Source organism: Chionomys nivalis, chromosome 16, assembly GCF_950005125.1.
Source record: "Chionomys nivalis chromosome 16, mChiNiv1.1, whole genome shotgun sequence".
NCBI classification, from domain to species: Eukaryota; Metazoa; Chordata; class Mammalia; order Rodentia; family Cricetidae; genus Chionomys; species Chionomys nivalis.
Genome location: NC_080101.1, coordinates 27,943,083 through 27,970,678, shown reverse-complemented (window position 1 = coordinate 27,970,678; position 27,596 = coordinate 27,943,083). Strand labels below are relative to the sequence as shown.

At 55.0% G+C, this 27,596-nt stretch overlaps 1 protein-coding gene across 5 annotated transcripts in view; it reads right to left on the bottom strand.

Moving 5' to 3' along the window:
• The window catches only part of Cntfr (ciliary neurotrophic factor receptor), a 37,162-nt gene extending 10,430 nt beyond the window's left edge, over window positions 1–26,732 (bottom strand). The window contains exons 1-4 of one of the 5 annotated variants that reach the window (XM_057791135.1): window positions 26,641–26,732; window positions 17,476–17,583; window positions 6,238–6,322; window positions 1,919–2,152 (exon numbers count right to left, since the gene is read on the bottom strand). In XM_057791135.1, the coding sequence (XP_057647118.1) occupies window positions 1,919–2,152; window positions 6,238–6,322 (319 nt within the window). In that variant the 5' untranslated portion in view covers window positions 17,476–17,583; window positions 26,641–26,732. Of the gene's footprint in view, window positions 1–1,918; window positions 2,153–6,237; window positions 6,323–14,604; window positions 14,639–17,475; window positions 17,584–20,142; window positions 20,164–26,037; window positions 26,342–26,640 lie in introns of those variants that run through there. The other 4 variants (XM_057791133.1, XM_057791134.1, XM_057791136.1 and 1 more) reach the window with 4 other exon arrangements.
• Window positions 26,733–27,596: the final 864 nt, after the last annotated feature.

The window sequence follows — 27,596 nt, the reverse complement described above, 5'->3', positions numbered from 1 at the left end:
ATGCAGTTTCCCCTTGTACCTTTGCTTGTTTGGTTTTCGAGACAGGGTTTCTCTGTGTTGCTTTGGAGCCTGTCCTGGAACCAGCTCTTGTAGACTAGGCTGACCTCGAACTCAGAGATTTGCCTACTTCTGCCTCCCGAGCGCTGGGATTAAAGGTGTGCGCCACCACCGTCTGGCTCCCTTGTATCTTTACATACCACCATTTTCCTATATGCCACATATGTCCCCTCTATCCAGAGGCAGTTCTTTGTTGCTGCCCCCCTCCCCAGGACAAATACCCCTGCCCCCTCTCCCTTGTTCCCTTCCCCTTCTCCCTGTCTTCTATCTCCTGCCTTTGTCTCTTATCCCCTCTGTTCCTCTGGAGTAAATAAATCTCCTTTGTGCTGAGAACTTGGCCTTGGGATGTCCTGACCGATACTTTTCCTTCCAAACCCCAGAACTTAGGAGGCAGAGGCAGGTGGATCTCTGAGTCTGAGGCCAGTATGGTATACACAGTGAGTTCCAGGACACAGAAGAAACCGTCCCGAAAAAGAAAAAGGGTTTTCCACTGGAAAGGGTGTCTCCGCTAATACACTCTCACACCTCACTCAAGCCCAATGAAGGCATTTTTTGTGGTCATTCTTGAGCAACTTTTCAGCCTAACATTTTGCATGGCTGTCCACACTGGTCCCTTGACAGTGAACAAGGGTCTGCTCCCAGGTAGCTTCTAGGGGATAAAATGAACAATCTGTTGGCTGTGGGGTAAATTAAATCCAGATGTGACAAGGCCAAAGAAGCTTGACTCTTTAGCTCAGATACAGACTCCGCCAGGAGAATCTTCTATCACTGATGGCAGGAGAGGGTTAAACACTCCAGTTCCCAGGTCTTCCAGAGGACCCGAGTTCAATTCCCAGCACCCACACAGCAGCTCACCACTGTCTGTAACTCTATTCTAGTGGATCTGGGTCCCTCATACGGACATACCTACAGGCCAAACACCAATGCACATCAAATAAGAATAAATAAATTATTTTTAAGAATTCTAACTTTCCTTACTTCTCAGGAGGACATCTCTGAGGATGCCTCTTCTGTCACACACCCAGAGTTCCCTCACTGGTGGCTCTTGTCATCAAGAGACAAGACCACCCTGGTGAACCTCCCCCCTTTCATGACAGGTGTGACCAGATGGATAGGCTGGTCTTAAACCTGCAATTCTCCTGCTTTTGCCTCTGAGTGTTGGGAATGTATGTATGTGCCATTATGCCCGCTAATAACTTATTCTTTTTGTTTCTAATTATTACATTTAGTATGTGTGTCGGGGGGGGGGTCTCCATTCTTGCCATAGCATGTGTGTTTGGAGACCAGAAGACAGCTTGCAGGAATCGGAAGACATGGGGTTTATTTGCTGAGCCATTTCATCTTCCTGATAACTCATTTCTTATTAAATAACCACTTCCCTTTTCTATGTCTCCTTCCCACTCTTTAAGAGGTTTTTATCCCGTGCAAAATAAAATACTTGTCTTTAGAGTCTCATTTTCAATCTGAATCTAGAGAGACACCAGCTGCTCCTAGGTGTAATAACCTTATGTCCTATTTCCTTCCCTCCAGCATGTTGACTGTCTCCTGTGGGAGCAGACATGGGGAGGTCACTCCAGCTCAGAGCTGTGACCCTAGGATCCATTTCCACCCACTAAGCCTTGCCAGCCCTCTTATGCCCACTATGTCGTAGGGGACAAAAGGACTTCGGGACTTTCATGGAAATCTGTAGAATATATAAAGTGACCAGGGTTTGGACTTATTGAGCATGATGAGACCCAGAGGTCAGAAGAACAGGTTAGGTAGAATCAGAAAGCAAAGGTCAGGCTGCAGCCTCTCTCCTTTCCTCCCAACAGGAAGGTAAAGCATCCGAGAAGAGGTCACAGGCCAGGGTCATACTTACAGCCCACATGTAGAAGGACTTGGTGGCGCAGGTGCCAGGAGTCACGGTGGAAACAGGCGTACAGGCCACTGTGGCCCAGTTCTAGGCTCCGTAATACCAGCTGAGAGCCATTGAGCAGGTCAGGGGCCAGATCTGTCCCGTTCACCCTCCATGTGACAGTTGCGTCCCAGCTTGCAGTCCCACATGGCAGCATCACGTCTGAGCCCAGGCGCTCATACTGCACGTGGGGTGCTTCTGTGGGGTCAGGGAGGGCAGAAACGAAAGGCGTAGGTTAGAGTTCTTCCCAGAGACAGTAGGGGCCGGAGTGAGAGGGTGAGGGTCGCTGGACGTGGGGCCTGTGCGGAACTTGGCTGTGTCTGTGCAAGTGCGTGAGTGTTTTCCTTCTGGTATGCACAGGAGACAGTCTCTCTGTGGGGAGAGGGAAGGCAGGTGTTGTGCAGCTTTAGAAGGATCTAGTCTCAGTGAGATTTCGGTTCCTCTTCAGATTCTATCTTTTACAAAGGTTTCCTGACCCTTATGACCCTAACTAACTAGATAGCTACTTCTTTTTCCTTTTCCTTTTTCTTTTTTCTGGGGGGGAGGGAGGGAGGACGTGGTTCAAGACAGGGTTTCTTTGTGTAGAACCTGGCTGTCCTGAAATCTGCTCTGTAGACCAGGCTAGACTCAAACTCAAAGATACCTCTGCCTCCTGAGTCCTGGGATTAAAGGCGTGCGCCACCTCTGCCTGGTTGATTCTAATTTATTGTCATCAAGGAGCCCAGCCCATCACTCCCCAGGACCAGTATTCTTTGGACTGGAACATCTGTCCTGCTGGATGCCTCTGTCACTCTCCCTGTGCCAAAGTCTATGTCTCCAGGTCTGTCTCTTCACTGACATTACAATGGTGCGGGAGGTGCCCCTCCTGGACTCTTTTCTCTGCCTCATTTCTCTCCCTCATTCTTGTCTTTCTGTCCTGTTGTCTTTCCCTTATCTTTCTTCTAGTCCCCCCTCCACCCTTAACTCGGTCCACTCCAAACAAGCTCCCCTCCCCCACCTTAACCATCCAGGGCTTGGGCAGCAGCAGCAGCAGGGAGAGCAGGCAGGCCTTGAAGAAGGAAGCCCTGGGGACTCCTGGCAACTGTCAACTTTGTGAAGCAGAGACCGCTTGCGGTGGGGTGAGGGCTGTGACTGAAGGAGTACTCTGTCCATTCCTCCATTGCCCCAGGAGGAGCCTGTCAGAACTAAAACCAAACTCCTGCCCTGGTCCTGGCAGCCCAGGCCAACCGAGGCATGATGGACTGAACCCAGGAGACTGGAGCTCGGAGGGGAGAAGGGAGCACCTGTGGGAAGGCAGCGCCAGGTGGAGGACGGAGTCAGAGAGGCAGCTCTCCAGGCAACAGCAGAGGGGCAGGCATGCAGAATCGGAATCTTCAGACACCCCCACCTCCTGCCCCCTGAGCCTGGAAGGACAGATGCTTCCCTCATCCCAGCCAGATCTGTGTAGTGAGGGTGGGAGGGAAGAAGGGAGGAGGAAGGGGCAGCAGGGAGGGGGGGCTGCGGGATCCCTCGTTAACACTCACTCACATCTCCCCTCCAGAGAGCCACCCCGCTGAGTTGGGGGATTTTCAGAGGCAATTCCTGTTAACGAGCCAATTAAGTTGGGCCAGTGGCCTCTTAATTAGACTTGTTAACACCACCAGGACTTCGAGGGGAGGGGGAAGGACCCCTCAAGGGCCCCTCAGTCACCCTCCTCAACATAGCCCCCTTCCCCAGGACTGCTTTTCTCTGGGTGGGAACATATGTCCAGTTTGCTGCCTGCCGCCCTCCCTGGCCAGGGTCTCCGTCTCTCCAGGTCTGTGTCCCTTACTGTCTGTCTCTGCCTTGCCCCTCTTTGAGCCTCTCTGTCCCTGTCCAGAGGAGGGGGAAGCAGGGAACAGAGCCAGCCCTGACCACTTGTCTGTGGGGCTTGGGACCAGCCGAACAGAGGATGAACAGGCGGAAGGGCGGTGGCTGGGGGCCTTGGAGGCCACAGCTGTGAGGCTGGACCAGAGGCTGAATGGAGGCCTCCCCCTGATCAGAGGCCCAGTGTCCAAGGCTCAGGCCATTGAGCCCCCCCTCAATCAAATAGCTCCGGCCACTGAGCCCCCTTCCAACCTCCCTTCCAAAAACCTGGAGCTTCCAGGAAACATGCCAAGCCCCTCTCTCCACACAGCCCCCCCAACAGAGACTCTGCATCCAGCTGCTTGAGGGGGAGGTTGAAAACTGACCGTTGGGGAGGGGGCGTGGCCATCAGGGTCCCAGCGGCCACACATCAACACTGACCAAAAGCCACTCAGAACAAACATGGACGCTGTGTGGCCCTTTAGTGCTGGGGCAGGGTGGCACAGCCACAGAGGAGGAAACATCTGACAAGGAATGCCACAGCAGTGGACGAACGTTACCCGCCCCCCCATTGCACACTGTCTGCCTCGAAACCAAACTATGGAGCCACAAGCTGGGAGCAATGACAAAGGAAGGGCAGAAGAGCCATGCAGCCACAGAGGACAACTTCAGGCCACAGTGCTGAGACAGGAGCAACACAACATGACAATCACACGGTGCCACGACCGTTTCACCACCAACAACAATACACACGGCCGTGCATGGCCATGCAACAGCTTCAAAAATGGCACTGGTTTAATAGTCTGTCTCTGGACAGCCCTGCAGGTGCCCCTCCTGATGTGCTGTCCATTTCAGAAATTAAATCAAGCAGCAGGGGGAGGATGGGGTTCTTGGCCCTGACGCAGTGACAAACGCTCCAAAGGAATCAGCTGTGAAAAGGTTGTTAGAAGCCAGGATGAGAGACAGAGACAGGATGAGGTCATGGACATGGAGAACACAGAGGGACAGAGCTGACGCCTCCCTCACACCTGCACACACAGACTCACATGGGGACTACATGCCGGAAACAGTCCCTCCGGGTGTCCTAAGCAACTTCGTATCACCACACATGCAGGAGGAGGACAGTCACCCACAAAGAAAGCAACAGCGGCCGCTCATCACAGGGTTACAGTCACACGCAGGTTCAATCGCACAGGGACACTACACCCTTTCGTGGATGGGAACACCTTACACAAGATCACAGGCATGGATGGAAAGGGAGCCGTCACCTATAGGCTCCGTTACTCACGGGGACAGGGTCTCATTGACAGGGTGAATCTCAACAAGGGCAGAAATACATGAAGAAATACATGCTCTCACAAACACGGTATAGTCTCAACTACAAAGATACAGCACGTAAGGGGCAGTCACCCAGGTGATGCACAGCCCATAAAGACACAACCGCACAGAGACACCCAACAGAGCCGTGCTCTCCCTTACACAAAAGAAGTCTCATGCACTCTGAATTGTGATCCTCTGCCAGGGCCCTGGCCATACGCAGCCCTGCCTTAACGTGTTAGCAGAGATCTTTACACGCAATAGCAGAGGCACCTGGCAGGCCCTGTGCTGATCCAGCCAGGAACTCTGGGACTGATCGGGCTCTCTCAGAAGGAAGAGGCCATGGATTCCTTGACCCCACTATCCTTTCAACCTACAGTCTTGAGGATAGAGGTGCTCAGTCCTTAAGGTCTGTTCAATGCCTGGAGTTACTCCCTCTCATATTCTGCGTCTGCCTCTCCCAGCCAAGGAGAAATGGGAGAAACCTTACTGGAGACAACTTGCAAGTTCAGACTTCAGGGTGGCTGGTTAATGAGCTGATAGTTGTGTTAAGAGAGCACAAGGTTCCCAGCAGAAGCTATGGGGACTCAGGCCTCACTAGATAAACCGGTGGGAGATGGGTAGAGAAGCTACCGACCAATCACCCAGCTGCAACAGTCCCGCCCTCCTCAGCCAGGGCCCACCCTTAGTGCACCAGCCCCCTCTCACCTGTCTTAATCTCTGTCACTACCCTTCAGTGATAAAGCTGACATCAGGAAGTAACCTGTAGCAGTTTTGTCTAGTCTCTTAAATGCCCCCTACATCCCTACAAAATTTACCTAAATACCTTCCAGAGGCCCTGCCCCTACCTCCATTCCCAACCCTATCCCACCTGCCTGTATCCTCTACCTTCCCTACAGAACAAACTATTCCAAGCCAGAGACACAATCAGCATGTGACAATCCAGGTGTGACCGTGGGGGGCTGTGCCCATGAGACACCAGCTTATCACTATCCCATGACGACATGTCCTTCCGGCGACGCGTGTGCGAACATGCAGCTGTGCACCAATGTGATTCTGGGGGGCATCCGTGTGCGGCTGTGCCAACAAGGACTCATGCACCGTTCTTGAGGAACTGGCAAGCAGCTCTCCCAAACACTCACCCTGTGGACTGTGTTTCTGGGTGTAGACAGCGGCGGCGGCAGCAGCAAGCACAGCACAGCAGGCCCATGGGACAGAAGCAGCCATCTGTTGGGAGAAATGGATTGTGGAGGGGCAGCATCAGCCCAGGCAGGAACCCCCTGCCTGGAAGGCTGGTAAATCTCAGCCCTGGGCCGGGGCACCTTGATACCAAACACCCTTCTTAATGGGGCTCAGGGTCCCCTTTCCAGCAATGTGGGAAGGGGTTGCTAAAACGGTAGGAGACAGCTACGGTGGTTTGTCATTCAGTAAGAGTGCTGACGGCAGAATGTAGTCAACCACGGATGAGTTATAGAGCATCGGTAATGCCAGGGCCATTCTTCAAAATTAAAAAACATATCTCTACCAGTGAGCTTAGCTAATTAGGCATCCACACCACAAACTGCAGGGGCGATGCTTTAGCTTAATTGAAGGTCTGTACTTCTCCAAATTGCCTTGAATATAAAGCCCCCCGCTGTGTTCCTGGGTGGGGAGGGGAGCCAGAAACCTGGATGTTCAAGAGCCCCTTGGATCTATCACTGGCCTCCACCCAGACTCCTACTGGGCTCTGGGAAACTCAGGGTACAAATAGTGTTACATGAGCCAAGCCAGAGGTAACTTTGGCTTTATTGTGTATCAGTGATCAAAAGAAAATGAAGTCTGTTCATATCTCAGTAGCCAGGGACCCCCAGCCCAGGAGAATCAGTGTCTACATGTACTTATGTAGGTACACAAAGTACATCCAGGACATGTCCCCAGAAACCAGGCAGAATCTAGTGGTCCCCCTCACTTAATGTCCTGCCCCTGGAATCAGTCCAATTTCCCCACCACAGCACATGCTCAGATCTGAGGCAGGGAAATAACCATTTCCTGTAGTAAGGCTCTCAGTGTGATAACCTCCCTTTTGCCAAGCAAGGAGAGAAACCAAGGGGCTGTCAACCATGCAGAAGTAGAGACCCAAAGACAGACACCAGCAGATACTATGACTGGTCCAGTCTGGACCATGGCTGCTGTCAGGTCCAGGCAGCCTCACAGTAGACCTTGGCCAGAAACACTGCCCAAACAACCAGACGTAGCCCCAAACAATCAGCTCCACACTAGAACTGTCAGCGAGAACATCAGACGATGCATACAGCCAGATAACCAGACAGAGAAGTGATCAGAGTATAGCCAGCACAACCAGAGAAGCAGCCAAAAACACAGCAAGCTGCTCAGCCAGACCCCAGCCGAGGAAGAGCAAGAGCTCAGGCAAAGAAACCAGCAGCAGCGACACAGTCAGTGCCAGAGACACCGTCAGAAACACAGCCAGGGAAACTCTGACACACAAGCAGAGAAATTGCTAGACACAAACAGGCATACACTCAGACAAAAAGCTAGAGAAAGAACCAGAGCCACAGCCGGATGCTCAGTCAGGAAGTATCCGCACCACTGAAAACACTGCCAGAGACACTGTCAGGGACACAGCCAGAGATAGCATCAGAAATACTGCCAGAGACACCCAGAGGAAGAGCGGGAGAGACCACAGCTATAACAAGGGAGAGGACGGTGGGCATTAGCTGATGTAACTAGGGTGGAAGTAAACCTGACTTCCTGGGAGTTCCTTTACGGGAAAAGCTCCCACTTGCCTTCTGCTATGCTAACCCACCCCAGATTGTTCAACTCCTCTGAGCCTGCTTGTCCTTATGGTCATAGCGGCAGGCACACTTTGACAGTGTGGTTTTGACCCCTTTTCCACATCGGTGACTCCTAGAGCCTTGGTTACCTTTTGGCCAGGTTCCTTATGACCCTCAACCTGCCTCATTTTCAGCCACTCCTTAGACCTAGGACGTTAAGACAATGACCAAAGATACATAACTAGCAGGTTACAAAATGAACCCAGTCAGCTAGAATTCAGAGCTGGTTTTAGAGAAAGAGACAGGCTGGAATCCTACCTGGTCCCCCCTGCGACAACCCTCATGCACCCTTGGAAAGTAACCTTCAGACCCTCCCCCTCCATCTCTGCCATCTGTCCATGCTTTTCTCCTAGATCCTCTGCCTCGGTGCCAGTTCACTGACCACCACCTGGGAATGAGAACCAGGACACAGGCAGGCAGGCAGAGTGGACAGAAAGGGTAGAGCCAGAGGGAGGGTTAGAGCATGGAGAGGAACACCTCTGCTCCCTACTCCTTCTGGGTCCTAGTCAGTCAGGCTGGAGGGGGAAGATATTCAGGACAGGCGCACATGCATCCTCCCCAACATGTACACGCGCGCGCACACACACACACACACACACACACACACTTTCAGGCCCCCACAGGGGGAGGGGAGACTTCTTCATCAAAGTCGCCTCCATCAGCCCGATGAGTTACTGTAAGGGCCGGGCCCTGGGCCAACGGGGCTGCAGCCACAGGAGACGGGTGCTGCAGCGAGCTAGTGAGCAAGCTAGTGCTGCAGAGTGGGGGTGGGGTACCAAGACAGACACTGCAGGGTCTGGGCACACAGAAATGGGAAAGCCTTGGGTAGGGAACAGGCATGGTGAGACAGTGCTGAGCGGATACTTCAACAGACAAGGAACGGAGGCTGGCGTGGAAGAAGAGATAGAGGGAGGAAGACAGGGCACACTGGGAACTGCAGATACTCCACGGCAAAGGGGAAGACAGGCGCGAAGGCTCTCTCTGCCCACCCTGGATCATCTGGAGGAGCTGGAAGGGAACAGGCAGTCAATGCAGCAGCCAGGACAGGTTCTTTCTCGGCTTGGAAGGATTCCCACTGGGGATCTGGAAGCCTAGCCTCTAGGAAACGGGTGAAATAAACCCTCATCCCTCTTCTTCTGCTGATACAAAACAACAAAACGACTCAGGAAAGTTCTGCTCCCACCCCTCCTCAAAGTCCCAGGAAGGCCCACTCTCCAAATGGGGAGACTGAAACCAGAGGCATCCAGAACCTAACACCAATTTCCCAGGAATTTTCCAAGTCCATACTCCGTGAGTCTAGGATCGATGTAGATGATAAATGTCATACAACCCCAGGGAAGGAAGGACACTGGCTTAGGCTCCCTTATGGATCACTTGAAGATGCCAGCCCCAGAAAAAGATGGACAGAGTGTTCTAAAAGAAAGAACAGGTTCCCAGCACTTCTTCTCACATGGAACCCCAGTGTCATCATTATTTATACATACAAGTGACATATAAGACAAATCTCAGGGCCCAATTTAGTGTCACTGCCCCACTGGGACACAAGATACTATCACACAGTGAAAATAAATCAGTGAAAATGATACAATTGCAATGTGAAATGATACATTGTAAAATGCACTGTTCACAACGACATACAAAGATGCTGAGAGTCATCACAGTAACAATGTTGCAGTAAGTGACAATCACAAGAATACCAACAATGCACTAACACCTGCTAAGATGGATACAGTCACACAGAGTAGCACATGGTGACACAGAGATGTTGACAGACTCAGTGACATACGGAATGATACGAGTTCACAGAAATGTTAGCGCTCATGGAGGCTGACAGTCACCATTAGTAATACTGCCAGACCCAGTGACAAGCTCCACCCTGAGGATCTCAATTACACAGTTTTGGAGTCTAGCTTAGGATCCAGGACCCTAAGACCACTCTTACCAGCCCCAGCAATGTCCCAGTTGTCCTATGCCCCCACCTCACTTGTTACCTAGCTAACGGTACAATCTCGGGGAGGTCCTTTAGAAAACCCCTATTATGCCTATAGAGCCACAGCCAGAACTTTGGGGAATCCCTGCCCAAAACAGGTTGGGGTGGGGGTTAGGAGCACCACTGACTGGGTCTCAGCCTCAGTTGTGAGTGCTGATCTGCAGTAGCGTGTCCTGAGCTTTGAGTGGAGGCTGGCAGGAGGGTCAGGAATGTTCGTTCTGGCCTTGATAGTGAAGAAGGGTGGTCTCCTGCAGTGACCTCAAAGCAAGGTTACCAATCCATCTCCAAGTTGGGTAACTGAGATTCAGTGGTCACTGGCCATGACTCCTTTCAGTGCCCAGTCCAGGGCTGAAGGACTCTCTCACAGCCTCTTGTCCCCTTTGACAACTCCAGACTCCAAACTCCCACAGTGTGAGCAGGAAGGGTACCCTGGTTCTCCATTTCCACCTCATCTTCTCGCAACAGCCCTAAAAGTCCTATGTATATGCATGAGTCAAACACACACGGGACACTGATTCAAACGCCTGGGAGTCAGTAAGCCTCCGACCTGTGGAGACATTGGGGTGGGGCAAGGAAGAGAGTGGACACAGGGACAGGGATAGGGTGAGCAGGGAAAATGAGCCCTGGCCTGGACAAGGGGGAGCTTGGGAGAGACAGGGCAGGAAGCTCTGGGAGGGGGAGGAGGAGTCAGGGCTGGGAGGCCCCAGATCCCACCAGGCCTAGACAACCAGGACAGTGTGGGCGGTGGGGCTGGTGTGGAGGCCTGAATGGTTCACAGGCTGAGGGGGGGGCGGGGGGGACTAGGTCAAGGAAGGAGGCCTGGCTCCTGGCAGTTGGTCTGCAGGTCCCCTCACCAGGGAAGGGGAGGGCACAGGTCAGGGGCCAGCTCAACACAGCCTGTCTCCCTCCTGTCTTTCTGACTCTCTTGTCTCTGTCTTTTCCCCTCCTTTTGAATCTAGACCTCTTCTTCCTCTCATCTCTTAGGGCTTACCACCTCAAAGGACCCAGGACCCAGAAGCTGTGACTGAGGTTGGAATTCAAGCTTTGTTCTCCTGGGCTGCCACACCCCCTCCCACTATGGAGCAAGCATCAGTACTGGGGGGGGGGGGGGGAGATGCCACACCATTACACGTGCCCTCCTCCTTAGAAGGGGCAGGACAAGCTGAACACCAGTGCTGGGGGGGGGTAGGGCAGGAAGGAGGCAGGGGGAGCAATCCCCCAGCCCCAGCCGCTGGCTGAAGTAGCAAAGGAGGCGGCCCAACGTGAGTGAGTTAGGGGGTGGGTATCCGCACCTGCTGTTGTGACCTCCACAGCCGGAGATGAGGGCCTGTGTGGGGGGGGACGACACACAGATTCCGATGGATTTTGGCAGCAGCCTGGACTCTAAGTGCTCCCCCCTCCAGTCTTTTGTACCGTGGGGACCCTGAGTTCAGCATGTGCGTGCCCTGCTAGCTGCACGTGTGTGCAGGCGTGTTGGGGGAGCCTGGGGCCCTCACATGATGAGCCTGGCTGGGCAGCTGGAGATGTCTCGGGAAGATGGGAATCCAACCACCAGCCTGTGCCCAGATGCACTTGGAGCTCTGGGAGCTGCGCTCAAACAGCCCTCTAGGTGCAGAGGGTCTGAGCTTTTTCCTTCAGACGTCAACGGCTCCAGCCCCTGCCTCTCACATGGAGAGCAGCACAGGGCAGGTGAATTCATGTCCTCTCTTAGGGCACATGCTCTGGACGGCTTCATTGAACCTGAGGCACAGGTGACAAACTCCCTATTCCGCAAGGCCAGTCCAGTCTATGGATCCCAGAAGAATCAGGGGGACCCCTCCACCTAGGAAAGGCCCCCGTTGGGTGAAGGGCTGAGAGGGGTGGAGTGTTGCTCCTTCGGAGAGACAGTGTAGCAGTAGGTTAGATGGCCAGAATGCCATAATCCGTGGGGGATGGGCAAAGCAGTAGGGAGGAGGGAGACTCTGTAGCGGGGGCAGGAGGTGGGAAAGGGTCTACATCAAGTGTGGCAGCAGGCAGGAGACCATAGGCAGTGCCCTCCATGGAGGTGGGACGAACAAAACAGCGCTTCAGACTTGGGGCCAAGTTCATACACCTGTTTGCTTCAGCATCTCTACCACCCTCCACCCTCACCCCTGCCAGATCACTGTCATAGTACAAACACACAGGAGCATGGTGGCACACACCTTTAATCCCAGCACTGGGGAAGCAGAGGCAGGCGGATCTCCACTGAGTTAGAAGCCAGCCTGGTCTGCATAGTAAGTTCCACAACAGCCAGGACTAGGTAGAAAGACCCTATATCAAAACAAAAAACAAAACTACCACCACCACCAAAACCCACTCCCCACTCAGAAAAAAAGTCCATGCATGTAAGCATGTACATCTCACACACATGCAGACACACGCATGCATGCATGCATGCGCGCGCGCACACACACACACACATACCCCAGCAGGGCATGTGAAGCAGGAATTTTTTAACAGGAAGAACTGAGGATGGTGTTTTTGGCAGAGCCAGAGTTGGTGGGGGGAAAAGTTTCTTTTTCCTTACGGAACAATGTTCTGTTTTCTCTGCCCCCTTTGCACGCACGTGTACCATGCATGCTCCTTCTGAGGAACCTTCTGGTCTGCTGGGTAAGAGCAAGCCACCCTCCCTCCCCCTCCCTACTCCTCACAATCTGTTCCTGATGGTAAACACAGGCATGAATACACACACCCACATGTTCACACACACCAGCAGCGCAGGGTGACACAGGACCCACTGTTCACCTCATCCCAAGACGAAGCACATGTTAGGGGGCTCTCAAAGTCGCCCCCAGAGCTTCTCAAGGCCCCATCTCCACATACACACAGCCAGCACCCTGCAGACATTCCCAGGAGCCACACACACACACACACACACACACACACACTCAGTCTGCTATCACAACTGCATATCATGGCCTCCCTGTGGACACCCACTGCCTACCACAGCCTCATACACTGCTCCTCTCTCTCTCTCTCTCTCTCTCTCTCTCTCTCTCTCTCTCTCTCTCTCTCCCCCCTCTCTCTCTCACACACACACATACCCTAAAGTCACAGTTGCACACAGAGACTCCCTCACAGAGAACAACCCCCCTTTCACACATGGATGCCATCACACTCAGAGCTGCCAACCTTTCGTGCAGACGCCACCCTTACCTCCAGAAACCCAGAACTCCCCGGTCACCCCCAGCCTGCTGTCCTCACAATGGGAAACACACAGATGCTCACAGGCAAACACACACACACTGGAACCTGGAGGTGCTTTGGCGAAGGAGAGAAAGCAAAGCGGCTGAAGTCAGGACGGCGAAAGGGGAGGAGAAGGGTCCCTTCTTTAAAAAGGTGAAGGCCGAGAGTTATTTCCCAGCCAGCTCCTCTTCCTCCAGCCCAGCTCTCCACAGCATTCTGGGATGGAGGGAAAACCAGGAAGGCTGCCTGTGCCTCAGGCCCTCCTGCCTCCAGGACTTCTCCAGGCTAAGGAGCAACAGGTCTCCCTCTAAGGATCCATCCCTTCCCCCGTCTGCACACGGTGCTCCCTACCTGTCGCTGTTGCTAATACATCCAAAGAGCTGGCCTCCATGAGAGGAGGAGAGGGGGAAGGAAATGAAAATGTCTTTATCTAAACAATCACACCCAAGCCCTCTTCTGACTGTCAGGAAGCCCAAAGCGAGGTGGAGACAGGTGCTCAGCAGCAACCTGGGTGCTCGCCCAACCAACCACTGAGAACAAGAGTCCTAAAGTGTTCTTGGGCACGGGAGTTCCACCTTCAACTCCTATCGCCCGAGCTGACACCAGGTCTTAAGTCACAGTCGGAGCAGAATGGAATCCAGGCTGAGCTGGCCAGTCCCCAACCTGGAACAAGCTGGATGCTGCTGACATTCCTAGCACTTGCCACTCTAGCTGTGGACAAGCCTGCAATGGTCCCTAGCTAGGCACGAGAGCAGACACCAGGACAATACAATACCGAAGGAAACCAGTGAGGCAGGGCAATCCCACCAAGGCCAGGTGATCACCAATTGAGGAAAGCAGAAGGAATGAGGCACAAAAGAAATCAGGCAGTGGGGTATAAGGGAGCCATGGGATAGGGCGCCCAAGAAGGTAGGCACCGGGGCCAAATGAAGACAGGTACTAGGGACTTCACCGAGCTAGGAGGTGTGGACAAATGAGGCCAGGCACTGGGGACTAACAGTGAGCTGGGAGGTGTGGACGAATGAAGCCAGGCTTCGGGGATCAAATGAAACTAGGCAAGAGGCCCACAGGATGTGAGAGAAGAGAGATATCAGGAACTCATCCCCTGTCTAGATGTCACCCCCACTGCCTAGGCCTCCCTCTCGGTAGCCCCCTCCCCCAGGCCGATGGATGCAGCCAGAGCCCCCTCCCCTCTCAGAGGCCTGGTCCGCCTGCAGCCAATGGGCCCCGGCCCCATCCCTGAGACCTCAGGAAGTCCCAGTCCCTCCCACCGGCTGCTGAGGCAGGGGGGCTGGGGAGAAAGCGCAGAGAAGAGAGACAGCTTGGCAGGGGGAGCGCCGAGCAGCCGCGGGGGGCGGGGGCCGAGGAAGGAGCGGGAAGCGCCGCGGCGGGCTGGCGGGCTGGCGCGGGCGGGGGCGTCTTCGCCGCGGCGGGGCGGCGGGGTGACAAGTTCTCGGCCCCGCGGCCGCGCGCGCACTGACCTGGGTCCCCGCGCAGGCGCCCGGCCGGTACTCGGCGCTCCGTGGGTCCGCCCGACAGCCCGCGGGCATCGGTCCCCGGGGCTTCCCCACCCCCGAAGGGCCGGGCAGGAGCGCCACGGCCGCGCCGGAGCCAGCGGGCGAGCGAGAGGGCGAGAGGGCGAGCGGGGCGGCGAGCGGGCCGGGAGGGGGAGGCAGCGCGCCGGGAGCCGAGCGAGCGAGCCGAGGCAGCAAGTGAGGGACGGCATGCAGTGAGGTCATCCTTTGAATCTAATTGTCTGAGTCAGGAGGAGATGTGGCACTTGATGCTGGGGGAGGGGTGGGGAGGGGACCCTCAGCACAGTCGGGGGTGGCAGGTCCCGCTCCCCCCAATCGCGGCGTGGATGTGGGGGCTCGGGGCTGACCCCTGCTGCCCGGGTATCAGCTAGCCGGGAGGCGCGCGACTCATCCCAGCTCAGGGCCACCTTCCTATTCTCTTGGGAGTGATGGGGACCTGCCGAAGCCAGGGTTATCTGCATTTTTTAGGAAATGGCAGGACCCCCCCCCCCCAACTCCCAGCCATAATTCTGCCCTCGAAGAAGGGGAGACTTCAGCTTTCAGCCTGCTTTCCACTGTGCACTTCAGGAAACTGGGCCTGGGACTGTTCTCCCAAGTTAACTACCTGCACTGGGAATCTGATGGAGTGGAGAAATAGAGCCCTATTGACTGCTTTGCACTCTGGAAGGACAGTGCAAAGGCCACCAGACTTCCACTCCAATGACCCCCCCCCCACACACACACACCACACACTTCTTGCTCTACTTGCCCAAGCCTCATTCAGAAGGGCCAAGCTCGGCCAAGCTTCTGGGGTACCAGAAAGCTACCCAAGGGACTCAGCTACTCACATAGTAGCGGGCCAAGACAGCAACTAGGCCTTGGGCCGGTCAGGCTCGCACACCCACGCATGTACACGGGAGCACATGAACACATTTGCACACACTGGCACGGGGACGGACCAGGCAGCCGGGGATGCTCACCAAGGGCCACATGCCCCGCCCCTCGCCCCCGTGGGGGAGGGGTGATAAATATTTAAGGGGCTTTTAGCTTAGAAGGGGCTGAAGTCGGGGGAGGGAGGGGGATCCACGCTGCCTGATTAATGGGGTTACGGGCTTGGATCAATCTGTCCGCCTGCCGCTCCCTCCTTCCCCCCTCCTCCCTCCCTCCGCCTAATGCGCTTTATCAGGAGACGTTTTTCTGACTTGGCAGCGTCGGGCGTTTTAAATAGACCCATTTAGAGCTCGGGTTGGGGGAGAAGAAGGGGGGGTGGAGTGAGACAGAGATTGAGACGGGCAGGGAGACAGAGACAAATAGGGGGAGAGACGCCCGGAAGAGAGAGACAGGGAGGAGAGAGAGAGAGAGAGAGAGAGAGAGAGAGAGAGAGAGAGAGAGAGAGAGAGAGAGAGAGAAGCAGATGCCGAGGATTGAGAGGGGAGACTGAGGGTAAGACTCCTGTGGAGGCCGAGATGGAGAGAGGTGATGGGAGGCCATAGCAAAGGTGGGGGCTGCCGAGCAGAAACAAACACAAAAAGACAGAGAGGAAAGCAGACACCAGCAGCAGCGGAGACCCAGGGAGAGGCTCTCTGCAAGGGCTGAGTGCTAGCCTGGGAGACAGCACATATCTTTTATTTCCAAAAACAGTTTTTCATCCACTTTGTTAAATTAGAAAACTGTTTTTAAAGCGGGGCTGGAGGTGCTGCTGGGGGAGGGAGGACGGAACTGCCAAGCCCTCTCTCCTCAGCCTCCTCAGCCCCACAGAAGCTGCTGCAGCCTGAGCCCCTGGGGTGTCTCCAGCTCCCCTGCTCTCTGCGATCCTCCGAGATCCCCAGAGACAGGGTCAGGGCATCTGAGCTACTGTTCACTGGCAGGAAGTCCTTCCTGCTGTCTGGCCTCAGTCCCTCTTGCTGCAGGGAGCTCATTTTTTCCTCCTGAGTACCACCATCTCCTCCTCAAGGCTCTGTCCTAGCTTCCTACAGGGCTCCCAATCGGGAGGGGTATGAATTATGTCCTCTGATGGCCCAGCAGCCTGTTGTCCTCACAGGACATCAGATTCCCGGGTACACCCAAAACATCACCTATTATTCTGCAAGTCCATTTCCTAGCCCCTCCTGATATGAGCTGCTAACACAGGCCTCACCCAACACTACAGCCATCTTCCTTCCTCTTCTGGGCCCCTGAACCACCTAAGTTCCCTGTAAGGCCATGTGCCATGCTGAACTGCAGTGTGATCAAATGTCCCACCACATTGGGATACCCCACTTAAGAGCATCCTTAACATGAACTCCTGGTTTCGAAGGGTTGGTGTCCGCTCCCCCTCCCCCGACAAGCAACCCCCCCCTCTCCGGCAACCTCCCCCCCCAGCGCCCCAAGCCGGGAAAATGGCCAGTCTGTTTGGGAACAGATGAAAAGCCTAGCCGGCCTTTGTGGGCTTCTGGCCTTTGTGGGCCTTTGGCGGGTTTTGGACAATAGGCCCTTCCGTTCCGCTTCAGTGCCTCAATTGCTCAGATGCCCCCACCCCGGGGCTGCCAATCCAGGGGCCTTGCCTGGCTTGAATGAGAGGCAAGGGGAGTCAGGTTCAGAAGATTTGGGGCCTTCCCACCTGCTGGTCCACCTCCTCCTAGCTCAGCTGCTCCCTGAGGGCCGAGGAGAGAAGGATGTGTAGACACGGAGACAGCAACAAGCGGTCCTAAATCTAGCCTTCGGCTCCCCTGGCGCAGAAGTGTATTCTGACCTGATGGTGCCCTTTCCTGTGTGGCAGGGGACAAGTCCCTTTCCTTCTCGGGGTCTAAACCAGGGGCGTGAAGGGCCTCCAGCCCCGCCTGGGCTCTCAGCACCTACCTCTTTAACACCAGTTGTACTGCAGGCACATCAATATTATCCTCCTCTCCAGACCAAACTCTTCCTGGGACTTCCACCACCAAGAGATCAAGATGGTGTGGCAGGTCTCTAGAAGGGCAAAGGACACAGGTCAGGTCTCAGGGAGCTCCTTCCACCCTCACAGGCCCACTGAAGGGGAGACTGGCCATCTCGGGGTTCTTATCTGGGAAAGGGAAGCAGAGTTTCCTTGGAGCACTGTTTTAGTGATTCAGCACAAAAATGTAACTGTAGGACTTGGGATGTCTGCTGAAACAAGAGCCTGAGCCGTTGCCAGTGGATGAGCTGGGGCTACAGCTCAGTGAGAGTGTGTACCTAGCGTGGGTTCTCCAGCACTGCCCGTCCCTGCAAGCTAGCTGTTATTATCATATATCTGCAAGAAGCAGATATGCCTGGAAGAGAAGAAAACAGTATAGCGTTCCTCTACCGTTTCCTCGCTGACTTCAGTTCTAAACCACAGGGACAAACAAAGGGCACAAGACAGGCCTGACACCACTCACAGATACATACCACAAATTCCCACACACGCAGGGCTCAGAAGGAAGGACCTCCCGGCCACACGCGCCTGTGCAGATACACATGCACGCGCGTGCTTATATACATACACATACACACACACACACACACACACACACACAGCGAGCACAGTGGCATCATTCTGATACCCTCCCCATCCCCACTACAATTTGCTGAGCATCTACCAAGTGCCAGGAAAGGCTATGTTCATCTGCACCATCCCCTCTTGGTGATCTCTCAAGAGCTGGGTGCTAATAGTCTTGCCACTTGACAGCTAAAAAGTAACTTGGTGTTCAAAGATGTTAAATAACTTGGACAAGACTGTGGAGCTGATCGCTCCTGGAGCCTAGGGTGGAGTCAGTACCCCCTTCTGAAGCCTTACTTCTACCAGCTTGCCTCTGTGGCTCCCACCCACTTACACAGTGCCTTTCCAGAGCTACAAACAGCTAGGATTAGTTCTTCATGCTTGCCGTGCCAGGGAACCCGTGCTAGGACGCACGCTCACCAAGTTACACCTGTGGCCCGCCAGCTAGGAACTGCTCAGGGCCTTGGCACGGAAGACTTTATATTAAGTCCTTAACTGACTTCTGACTTCTTGTTTTTCAGACAGGCTCTTACTATACGGACCAGGCTGGTCTAAAATTCAAGAGAGCTTCCTGCCTCCGCCCCCCAAAAGTGTGTGCCACTACACCCAGCTTAATTTACAGATATTCTTCCTTTTTATAATTTTTTTGGTTTTTGTTTTTTGTTTCTCAAGACAGGGTTTCTCTATGTAGCCTTAGCTGTCCTGGAACTCACTCTGTAGACCAGGCTGGCCTCGAACTCACAGAGATCCAACCGCTGCTGCCTCCCAAGAGCTGGGATTAACGGCGCGCACCACCACTGGCCTGCATTCTCCCTTTACTTTTTGAAGAGCTGTCTGCTTTATTGTTTCATGTGTCTGAGTATCCTGCCTGCATTTGTGCACACCGTGTGAGTGTGCATACTCCTGCAGCTCAGAAGATCCCTTGGGACTGGAGTTCCAGAGCCACATGCGCCGCCATGCGGGTCCTGGGTCTTTTGTGAGAGCAGCAATGCTTTCAATAACCACTGAGTCCTGTCTCCAGCCCTTAACTTGTGTCATCTGTGTGCATGCTAGGTGTGTGTATGTATGTGTATCACATGCATGCAGGAGGCTGCAGAAATCAGTAGAGGCATCAGACTCCCTTAACGGAAGTCACAAGCCATGTGGGTGCTGGGACCTGAACCCGGATCCTCTGCAAGAGCAGGAAGGAGCTCTTCAAGGCTGAGTCATCTCACAAGCCCCTTAACTTACATTTTTGTGCTGAATCATCAAAACAGCATTCGGTGACAACCTTATTCTATTCTATCCTGAGAACCCTGAGTCCGCAAAAGCAGCTTGTCCCAAATCACACAACTGGACACTGGCAAGGGCCCTGGAGTTCAGGGTTGTCGAAAAGCTTCCATGAAATCTAGCCACTCAGTAGACCCCTCACCTTCTACAAGTTCCCAGGAGATATCCAGGGTCTGACTGCTTCCTCAACAGGTCCCAGAATAAATCTGCCAAAGGTATGATTAGGGGCCTAAATGCACGCTCATGAGGAAAGGGACTCTGTCATGGAACCCTGCCCAGAAACCAGAAACATCACTAACCAGAAAAGGCCAGTAACTAAAACAGTGTGTTAGAGAGACAGGCTGGCTGGTGGTGACAGATACCAACACACCAAGGCCCAAAGAGAGGGAGATGGAAGACAGGCAGACATCGAGCAGAACGACAGGTAGCTTGACAGAGGCTAACACGAAAACAAAGACTGACACGCACTGATATACAGACACAGACAAATATAGAGCCATCCGACCTTCACTAGAAAAAAAAAGCCAGCTAGGCTCAAGCTGCCTGTGTGTGGCATGTATGTGCGTGTGTGCGTGTTGGGAGAAGCATGCAGTATCGCAACGCACATTACACCAGCTGCTTCCAGCAATTTCATCTGATTAATAATAAATGCCCTGTAATTACAGCTGTTCCCCCAGCCCTTCTTCCTGTTTTTTTGTCAGCTGCCGCCAGTCCTGCCCCCTCCCTCCCCGCCACGGACCCCTGACCCTCTCCAGCCTCACCTGCAGCTTTCGAGGAGGAGACTGAGAATGTGAGCTGACAGGCCAGATTCCCGCTCTGCAGGGGGCCACCCATCTCTCTAATTTGGCCGAATGCCCTCAGGTGCCAAGGCAGACGTCATCCCATTTAGTTTCGCGCGCACCTCCCCCACACCTGCGTTAGAACCCTGATGCTAATGTGGCCAAGGGGCCCAGGCTGAGATGCAGGCAGGTGAATTCTCACGCCTACCATAGGCAAAGGTTTAAAGACAGGCGGCACCACCCACACTTGGTCTTGGAAACTCGGAAGGCTCAAAGGAAAGGGGCACCAGGACAAGGGACCTCCCCACCCCACTCCAGCGCTCGGCCCACTTGTATACCCTCCAGCTTTGGAGGCTGGGTGGCTCAGGCTCCCCACTCCTCAGTGCCTCCCTATGCCCCCCCCCCACTCTACCTCCTTACAAGCCTCCCACCCTAAAGCTCCAAAGCATGTCTATCAGAATCAGCTGCGGGTCTGCGCTGATCTGTTTCTAATCGCTGGGGCCTGGTTCACGCTTGCCCCCCCACCCCAATATTGATTCCATTATTTGGAGAGACATTGACGTCAGGGGCCTGGATGGGTGCCAAAACCGCCTTCTCTCCAGGCCTGGGCCAGGGCCCAGCCCCCCCATCCTGCAATTTCACGGAGGGGCCTGGAAAGGTCACGGGCCAAGGTCACGTGGCATTTGCCTTCTGATACTGGACTCCTCTTGCCTTTTTTTGGGACCACCATGCAGAGTAGCTCCTCCTCCTGAGGAGAGGGCCACACCAAGGCCTGAGGTCAGAAGTGAGGTAGAAGTCTACAAAAGGGGGTCTTAAAACCCTTGCTGGAACTCTGCGCGGAGAGGGCCAGGGATGCAGATGCGCAGCGCCTCAGAAGAGGGTACTTAGGGAGTCTGTTTACTTACCACACACTTGCTCAGAACTTGAAAAGGTGCCTACTGACAACTTAATGTTTAGTTCTGGGTGCCCTTGGCCTGCTAAGGAGGGAGTCCTGTGGTGTTTATGACCGCCAAGTGCCCTGAACGCTGCCACAGTCTGACTAATTCACACAACTGATTTTATAAACTTTTGCTCTGTACAAATCAAAGGCTCCGTCTCTCCTGCGTTTCCCACCCGAGCACTCTCGTTTCCCCACGCTCACATCCACCTCTAGCTTTCCCTAGGAGACTCTCACTGTAATGTGGGTGTAAGTCTCTCCTTTTCTCTCTTCAACTAAGGTGTAGGTATGCTCACACCCCCCCCCCCGTAACTCCCAGGATCCAGGAGGACTGAGTACTTCTAAGGTTCAAATGCTGTGTTCTCAGACATTAATAATCAATATGGACAGTCCACCCCGCCTGAAGCAGCTACCAGGCTTCAGAGCCAAGTTTTGGTGACTCGGATCTGGGCTCCATTCTCTGGACCTACAGGGAGTGAGGGGATACATTCGACACTATCCCATCATCAGAAAAATCGCCTAGGTGGGGAGGGGCAGAATGACCTCCAATTAGCGCCTCAGGACCAGGTTACTGTCCTGTTGCCCTCAACCAGACATAACGAAAGAAGTGTCTAATTTCCACCCTCATTCCTTGAGCAAAGGGAAGCTTTTCCTATTTCTAACTTGCAAGTCACTCATAGACCCTGTGAACCAAAGAGGGCTGTACAGAGGAGCTGCTGGGCCTCGAACCCCAAACTCTTCTCCTCATAATCAGGCCTCAACATTTATTGAGAACTTACTTCCTGCAAATAGGGTGCTGCTCACAAGAAGCACTTGGTTAGACGTAAGAGAAAAGATGCTGTTCTCCTACTATATACCCATCTGTATCACAGCAGGTACAGTGCAGAAGCAGCCAGACCCAGAGCCCACCAAGTTCACAGGCAACTCTACCACCTCGCTGAGCTATGCACGGAAAGAATACATAGGGGTTTGGCTGGACGCTGCTCTGTGGAGATCTATCCCACAGGTTCAGGGGCTCTCCAGCCCACTCCCCCCACCCCCGCCGCCACACAGGTCCTGGTAAGTCACCACCACGGTCTAACTTCAGTTGCTTCTGCCTTGGCCCCAGCCCCGGCCCTAGCCCCTCCTTTCACCCTTTGGCAGCCAGAACTCCTGCCTCTGGGGACCCCCAGCCCATACTTAAGGGGCTCCCCTTGCCTGTTGCAAAGATAAAGGGGGACAATGACCCCTTGCCCTCCACCCATAGGAAACCAGAGCCTATGTGGGTGTGGTCACCCAGGGCCACAGGAGTTCCCCCACCCGGTAATGGTTCAGGAGGAGGGGTCAGTTCACTTCAGCCTTCTTGCTTTCTGGGACCCCCCCCCAACCAGGCACACATGGTCCCCCCCCACAACCAATCTGCATTTCAAAGAAAATCCACTCCATATGTTTCCGATTCATTTACACTTCAACTCGCCATGGGGGGGCAGAGTGCAGGACGCCTCGCCTCTGAGCCCCCTCCCCCCATAGGGGAGCTGGAGAGCACGTGTCCAAAGGGGCACATCCTTCAAGGCTGTGGAGCAGTTAAAGCCTGACCACCTCAGCCTGATGTGTCCCCTCCAGGGACCACGGCTCTACTGTATTAGCTCCTAGGGATGGGAGCAGTATGCCTCAGGTGGCCCCACCCACTTGCCTCCACAGTGGGCTTGTGAACTCTAGGATCATTTCTCTAAGGCAGGTAAAGTCCCAGGGCTGGCTGCAACCCAGACTCCCTAGGGCTACTGTTCTTTCAGGGAGCGTGCACGGGTGGCGGGGGAGGGGGAGAGGGGGGAGAATTCCTGGGTAAGCACTGGAGCCAGGAGACTACAACATGGCCCCTGCCCTTCTCCCAGCGAGAGAGCGGAGGTAGAAAGAGAAGGACGGGCGGCTCTCCTCTCTTAGCATCACAAATGTAGCACCTGGGAACTTTCCTGGCGCACCCCCTCCCCCCAGGATGAGTGGGTTGAGGGAGGGCTGTCTGGGGAGGACACGAGCCTCATTTGCCCCCACCTCACCCCGCTCCTTTCCTCCAGGGAAGTGGTACCCACAACTATTTGAGGAGCATGTACATGGCACATGAAGGAATCTGACGGTTCACTGACCCTCGTACCAACAAACCACTCAGACATCCTGCCGAGGGCTTAGCTGGCTGTGGAAGGCTGCTAGGGAGGCTTGACCAGTCAGCGTTTCTCACCACGGTAACCAAAAGTATGCCCCATCTTCATCCAGTCTTCAGGATGGCTCTGTTACCGCTGCCTCGGTTGCCCTGATGCAGCACCACAACCCGAAGAAAGACACGAGCACACACGTGACTAAGTCTATGTTCCAAACCGGAACTGTGAGCATCGCAATCTTAGTGAGGGTCTGAGTGTGAGCCACAGGACAGAAGTATGAGTTTTGTGTAAGCACCAGGCTCTAACGTCAGTCTGAGTGAGAACTCTGCAGCCCAAGTGTGGGTTTCTTTTGTTTATTTCTTTGGCTGGTTCTCTGGCAGTGCTGGAGACCCAAGAACTAAGGTCCTGAGGTGTGCTGGACTGTAGGCCCCAGAGGGGGTCAGAAAGTGAACACACAGAGTTTAACCAAGTCCTGGGAGCCCCAGACAGTTCCGTGTTAAACAGTGTGAGCTCTTGGCCCTCGAGGCGGTCGGTCTGGGTGTGAGTCCAAGCTTCCCTTTTTAAGGATGAATGTATGTTAACCCCATGGTGTCTCTGTAGATCCAAGTGTTCCGTCCCTGTGCTACAGTCTACTCGATCCACAGGACAGAAAGAGAATCCACAGTGTGGGCACATGAGTTCTATTATGAGTCTGAGTAGGAGCTCTCAGATCCTTCTGTGGGTCTGAATGTGAGTCAGGATCGCCTGAGCCGGAGGGAAAGAGTCCAAGGCTACCCCCTCAAGTTCAACGCTTCGATTCCCCATGTGAATCTGAGTGTGAACCAAAGGTCCTCATATGAGCATTGCTGAATCTGAATGTGAGCCCCATTTGCAGAGATGAAAGTCAGAGCGCAAATGCCACAGAGCATGTGGGCCTGACTGGAACCACAGAGTCCCAAAAGAGTCCTCGAGTTCACATATGGGCTGTCCCCCCCCATCCCACTGCACCCCGACAGGGTTTCTTTGTGTAGCCCTCACTGTCCTGGAACTTGCTCTGTAGACCAGGCTGGCCTCGAACTCACAGAGATGCATCTGCCTCTGCTGGGATTAAAGGCGTGCACCACCCACCTGGCTGGGTCCCATGTTCTTTATGTGAGTCCGAATGTGGGCCTCTAATCTCTGTGAGACAGAACCTCGGAATAAAAGCGTCAATCTGAAGAAGCTCCATGGTTTTAGGAGGAGTCAAAGTACTAGTCCGTGAGCCCCAGCGAGCTTCCGTGGGCTAGCTCTAAGTCTCCACGTAAACCTACAAGCTAAAGGATAGAGCTATATATATATGCAAGTATGAGCCCCAAATGAGAGCAGACCCAATAGGAGAGCAAACCCCAGGAAGGAAATGTAAATCTGAACGTGAACCCTGCTGTCCTGGTGTGATTCTGAATGCAAATCCAAGAGTGTATTCCCCCAAGTCTCTGGAAGGAGTTGAAGTGTTCCAGTGTGAATCAGAGTGTGAATTCCAGAACCCCAGGAAGTCTTGAGTGTGAACTTTAAACTCTTACTCTTTGGGTAGACTCAGTCCCAACTGGAGTATCAGTTCTGACAGGGGCTGAACCTTTAGCTCCATCTTAATCCTTCCTAGAGCTGCAGGAACCGACAGAAAGGATTTGTGTGGGCTGAGAGTGGAGATAGGGGCAAAACATGAGACTCACCGTTCAGTCACCTCCCAGATCCAAGCTAGCCCTGCATCTCCACGTAATGACAGACACCCTGGGTTAGATGCACAAAAATACAGCCTATGTTTCACTCCAGGACCCACAACTGATGCACAAACACACTCAGTATTCCCAACTCTTACCACCTCGGTGAATATGGCACACAAATACATCCTGTGACACAGACACAAATATATCACAGGCACAACAACTTGTGTTAAAGACACAGAATACAGACCCACACCCAGTGTTGCCGACAAGATAAGGTGCCAGACACGCTTGCACACACACATACATACATACATGCGGGAGTGAGGGGGGATGAATTCTCAAACAGAGAGACTAGACAGAAAGAAAGAAAATCCTGAATTTTCAACAAGGCGTGAAATAGTCCTGCCCGCCTGAAGCTACTGGAGGGGGAGGGGGCCCAGGGAGCCAGCGAGCTAGACGCTGGAGAAGCTCGGCAGAGGAGAGGAGTCGAGGAGAGCTGTCCGTCTGGTGACCTCCTCGCGGCCCAGCCCCCCACGCACCGGGAGATACACTACTCTGAACAACCTGGGGACACCCAGCCGCACCGGAGAAGGCACACATGGGCAGACTCACAGAAGAGACACTTGGGGGTATGCCACAGGCATGGAATCACACAAACCAAAGGACTTACAAAGAGACACACTGAAGGGGACCCACTGCGTGGAGGCACATCTAGGCGGACTCACGAGAAAACCACAGCAGGATCATACCGACACACACACACAACACACGCGGATTCACACGGAGACCCGGGCACTGGAAGAAGCGCAGCCATCCTTTTACACTCCCGGGCACTTTCAAGTGCAGATTTTTTTTCTCTCTCTCCGAAAAAGAAGCAAGCTTTGGGTGCGTGGGGGCCACTGAAATCCCCCAGCTCTGGAATTTTCCCAGACCCCGTGCATGCTGCTCAAGGGTGGGAAGAACAGGGACACTAGGACCAACCGCCCCGGCCACCTCCCTCCAGCCGGTTGCCCAGCTTCACCACCACCACCACGCCCAACCCCTGGCGCTCCCGGACGTGGGGGGCTGCTGCTCGTGCGCCCCCGCCCCCGAGTTTGCGGGCAAAGTTTCTCATGAACTTTCCTACCTCCCCCGATCGCGGGGTCCGCGCGTGTCCCCTCACTCTCTGTACCCGCGCGCACGAGGGCCGCGGGTCCGCGGGTCCGCCCGCCTGAGCGTTCGAGGGTCTAGCCTCGCGCAGACGGCCACGGAACACTCACCGCGCCCTCGAGCCACCCGGGCTCCGCGCCGCGCCCTTCGGCCGCTGCAGGCAGAGAGCGAGGTAGGAGCGCGGAGCGAGCACCGCGGCCGGATCCCACTGCCGAGCCCCGCGCCGCGCCGGCTGGAGCCGCCGCCTCCACTGCTGCCGCCGCCGCCCGCTCTGCACCGGCTCCTCGGCTCTCCGCGGCTTTAACCCCCCCATCCTCCTCCCTCCCTCGCGCGCTCCCTCCCTCCTTCCCTCGCCCATGTGACCGCGGGCGCCCGCTCGGCCGCGCGCGCCCTTGCTCCCCTCCCCCTCTCGCCTTGTCTCCCCGCGCCTCCGCGGCAGCGCGCCACGACCCCCCTCCCCGCCTCGGCCCCCGCGCGCCCCCGTCTTGGCACGTTCCCGCGCCTGGCACGCGCGGCACTCTCGCCCGCGCAGGCCTGTGAGCCCCCACTCCCACTAGCCCCGCGCAAGCAAGCGTCCTACCCCCCGCTGGCACGCTCGCCCGCACTGGCACGCGTGGCCCCCTCGCGTTCGCCCTTTCTCCAGCGCGCCCTCAGGACGCCTATGAACCCTGTGCTTCACGCGCAGCCCGGGCCGCGGGTCTCGCAAACGCGCGCGCACACACCCACACCCACTCCGCCCGCTCTCCTAGAGCGGCGGGGCGCGCACCCACCCCCGGGATCGCTCAGAACACTCTCAGCTTTGGCCAGGTCTCATTTGCACACACTCTCGTCCGTTCTGCTCTTTGGTGTCTCGCACCGACACTCTGGCACACCCGAGATCAACTCCAAGGTCCTACTAGCATCCCCGAGAGGAGTACGAGGCAGAGCCCCCCAGTGCCCACGAAACCAGCCCTCTCCTCCCCTGTCCTACCACCCTCATCAACGACCTCCTTCCTAGTCCCTCGTCCGGGCTTTACGCTCCCATGACTCGAAATGGACCAGGATGGATGCCCAGGCCCTTGTCATCACCACTACTCTCGTCCTGCGTCCCCGGGACACCGGGCCTGGAGAGCAGCCTCCGAGAAAGGGGTAGGGAGGCTGTGACTTAACTGCCTGAACTGACAGTTCCAGAGCAGGGTACACCCCTCTGCTAGCTAAGCTTTGCTCTGGCATCTTCCCCCGCCCCCCCCCCCGGGGACGGGGGCAGGGTGTTCCCTTCCCTGGACCTAGGCCTCTGTTCTGGCTACAATGTGGGAGATTAAGGTTAGACAACCTGATCAACTTCTGAGGCCACACGAAAGCGCGATAGAAAAGGGAGGCCAGAGGCGGGAAGCAGAGGTCCACCCCCTTGGATTTTTCAAGTGGCCTTTGACCCATAATCCCTGGGCCTTGCCCCTCTGGGGGAACTGTTCCACGGCTGAGGGCGAGGGGAGGGAAAGATCTCGCTGTTTCTTCACACCCTTCCCCAGCAGGCTGCCTACAGCGCCCGGGCCCTTT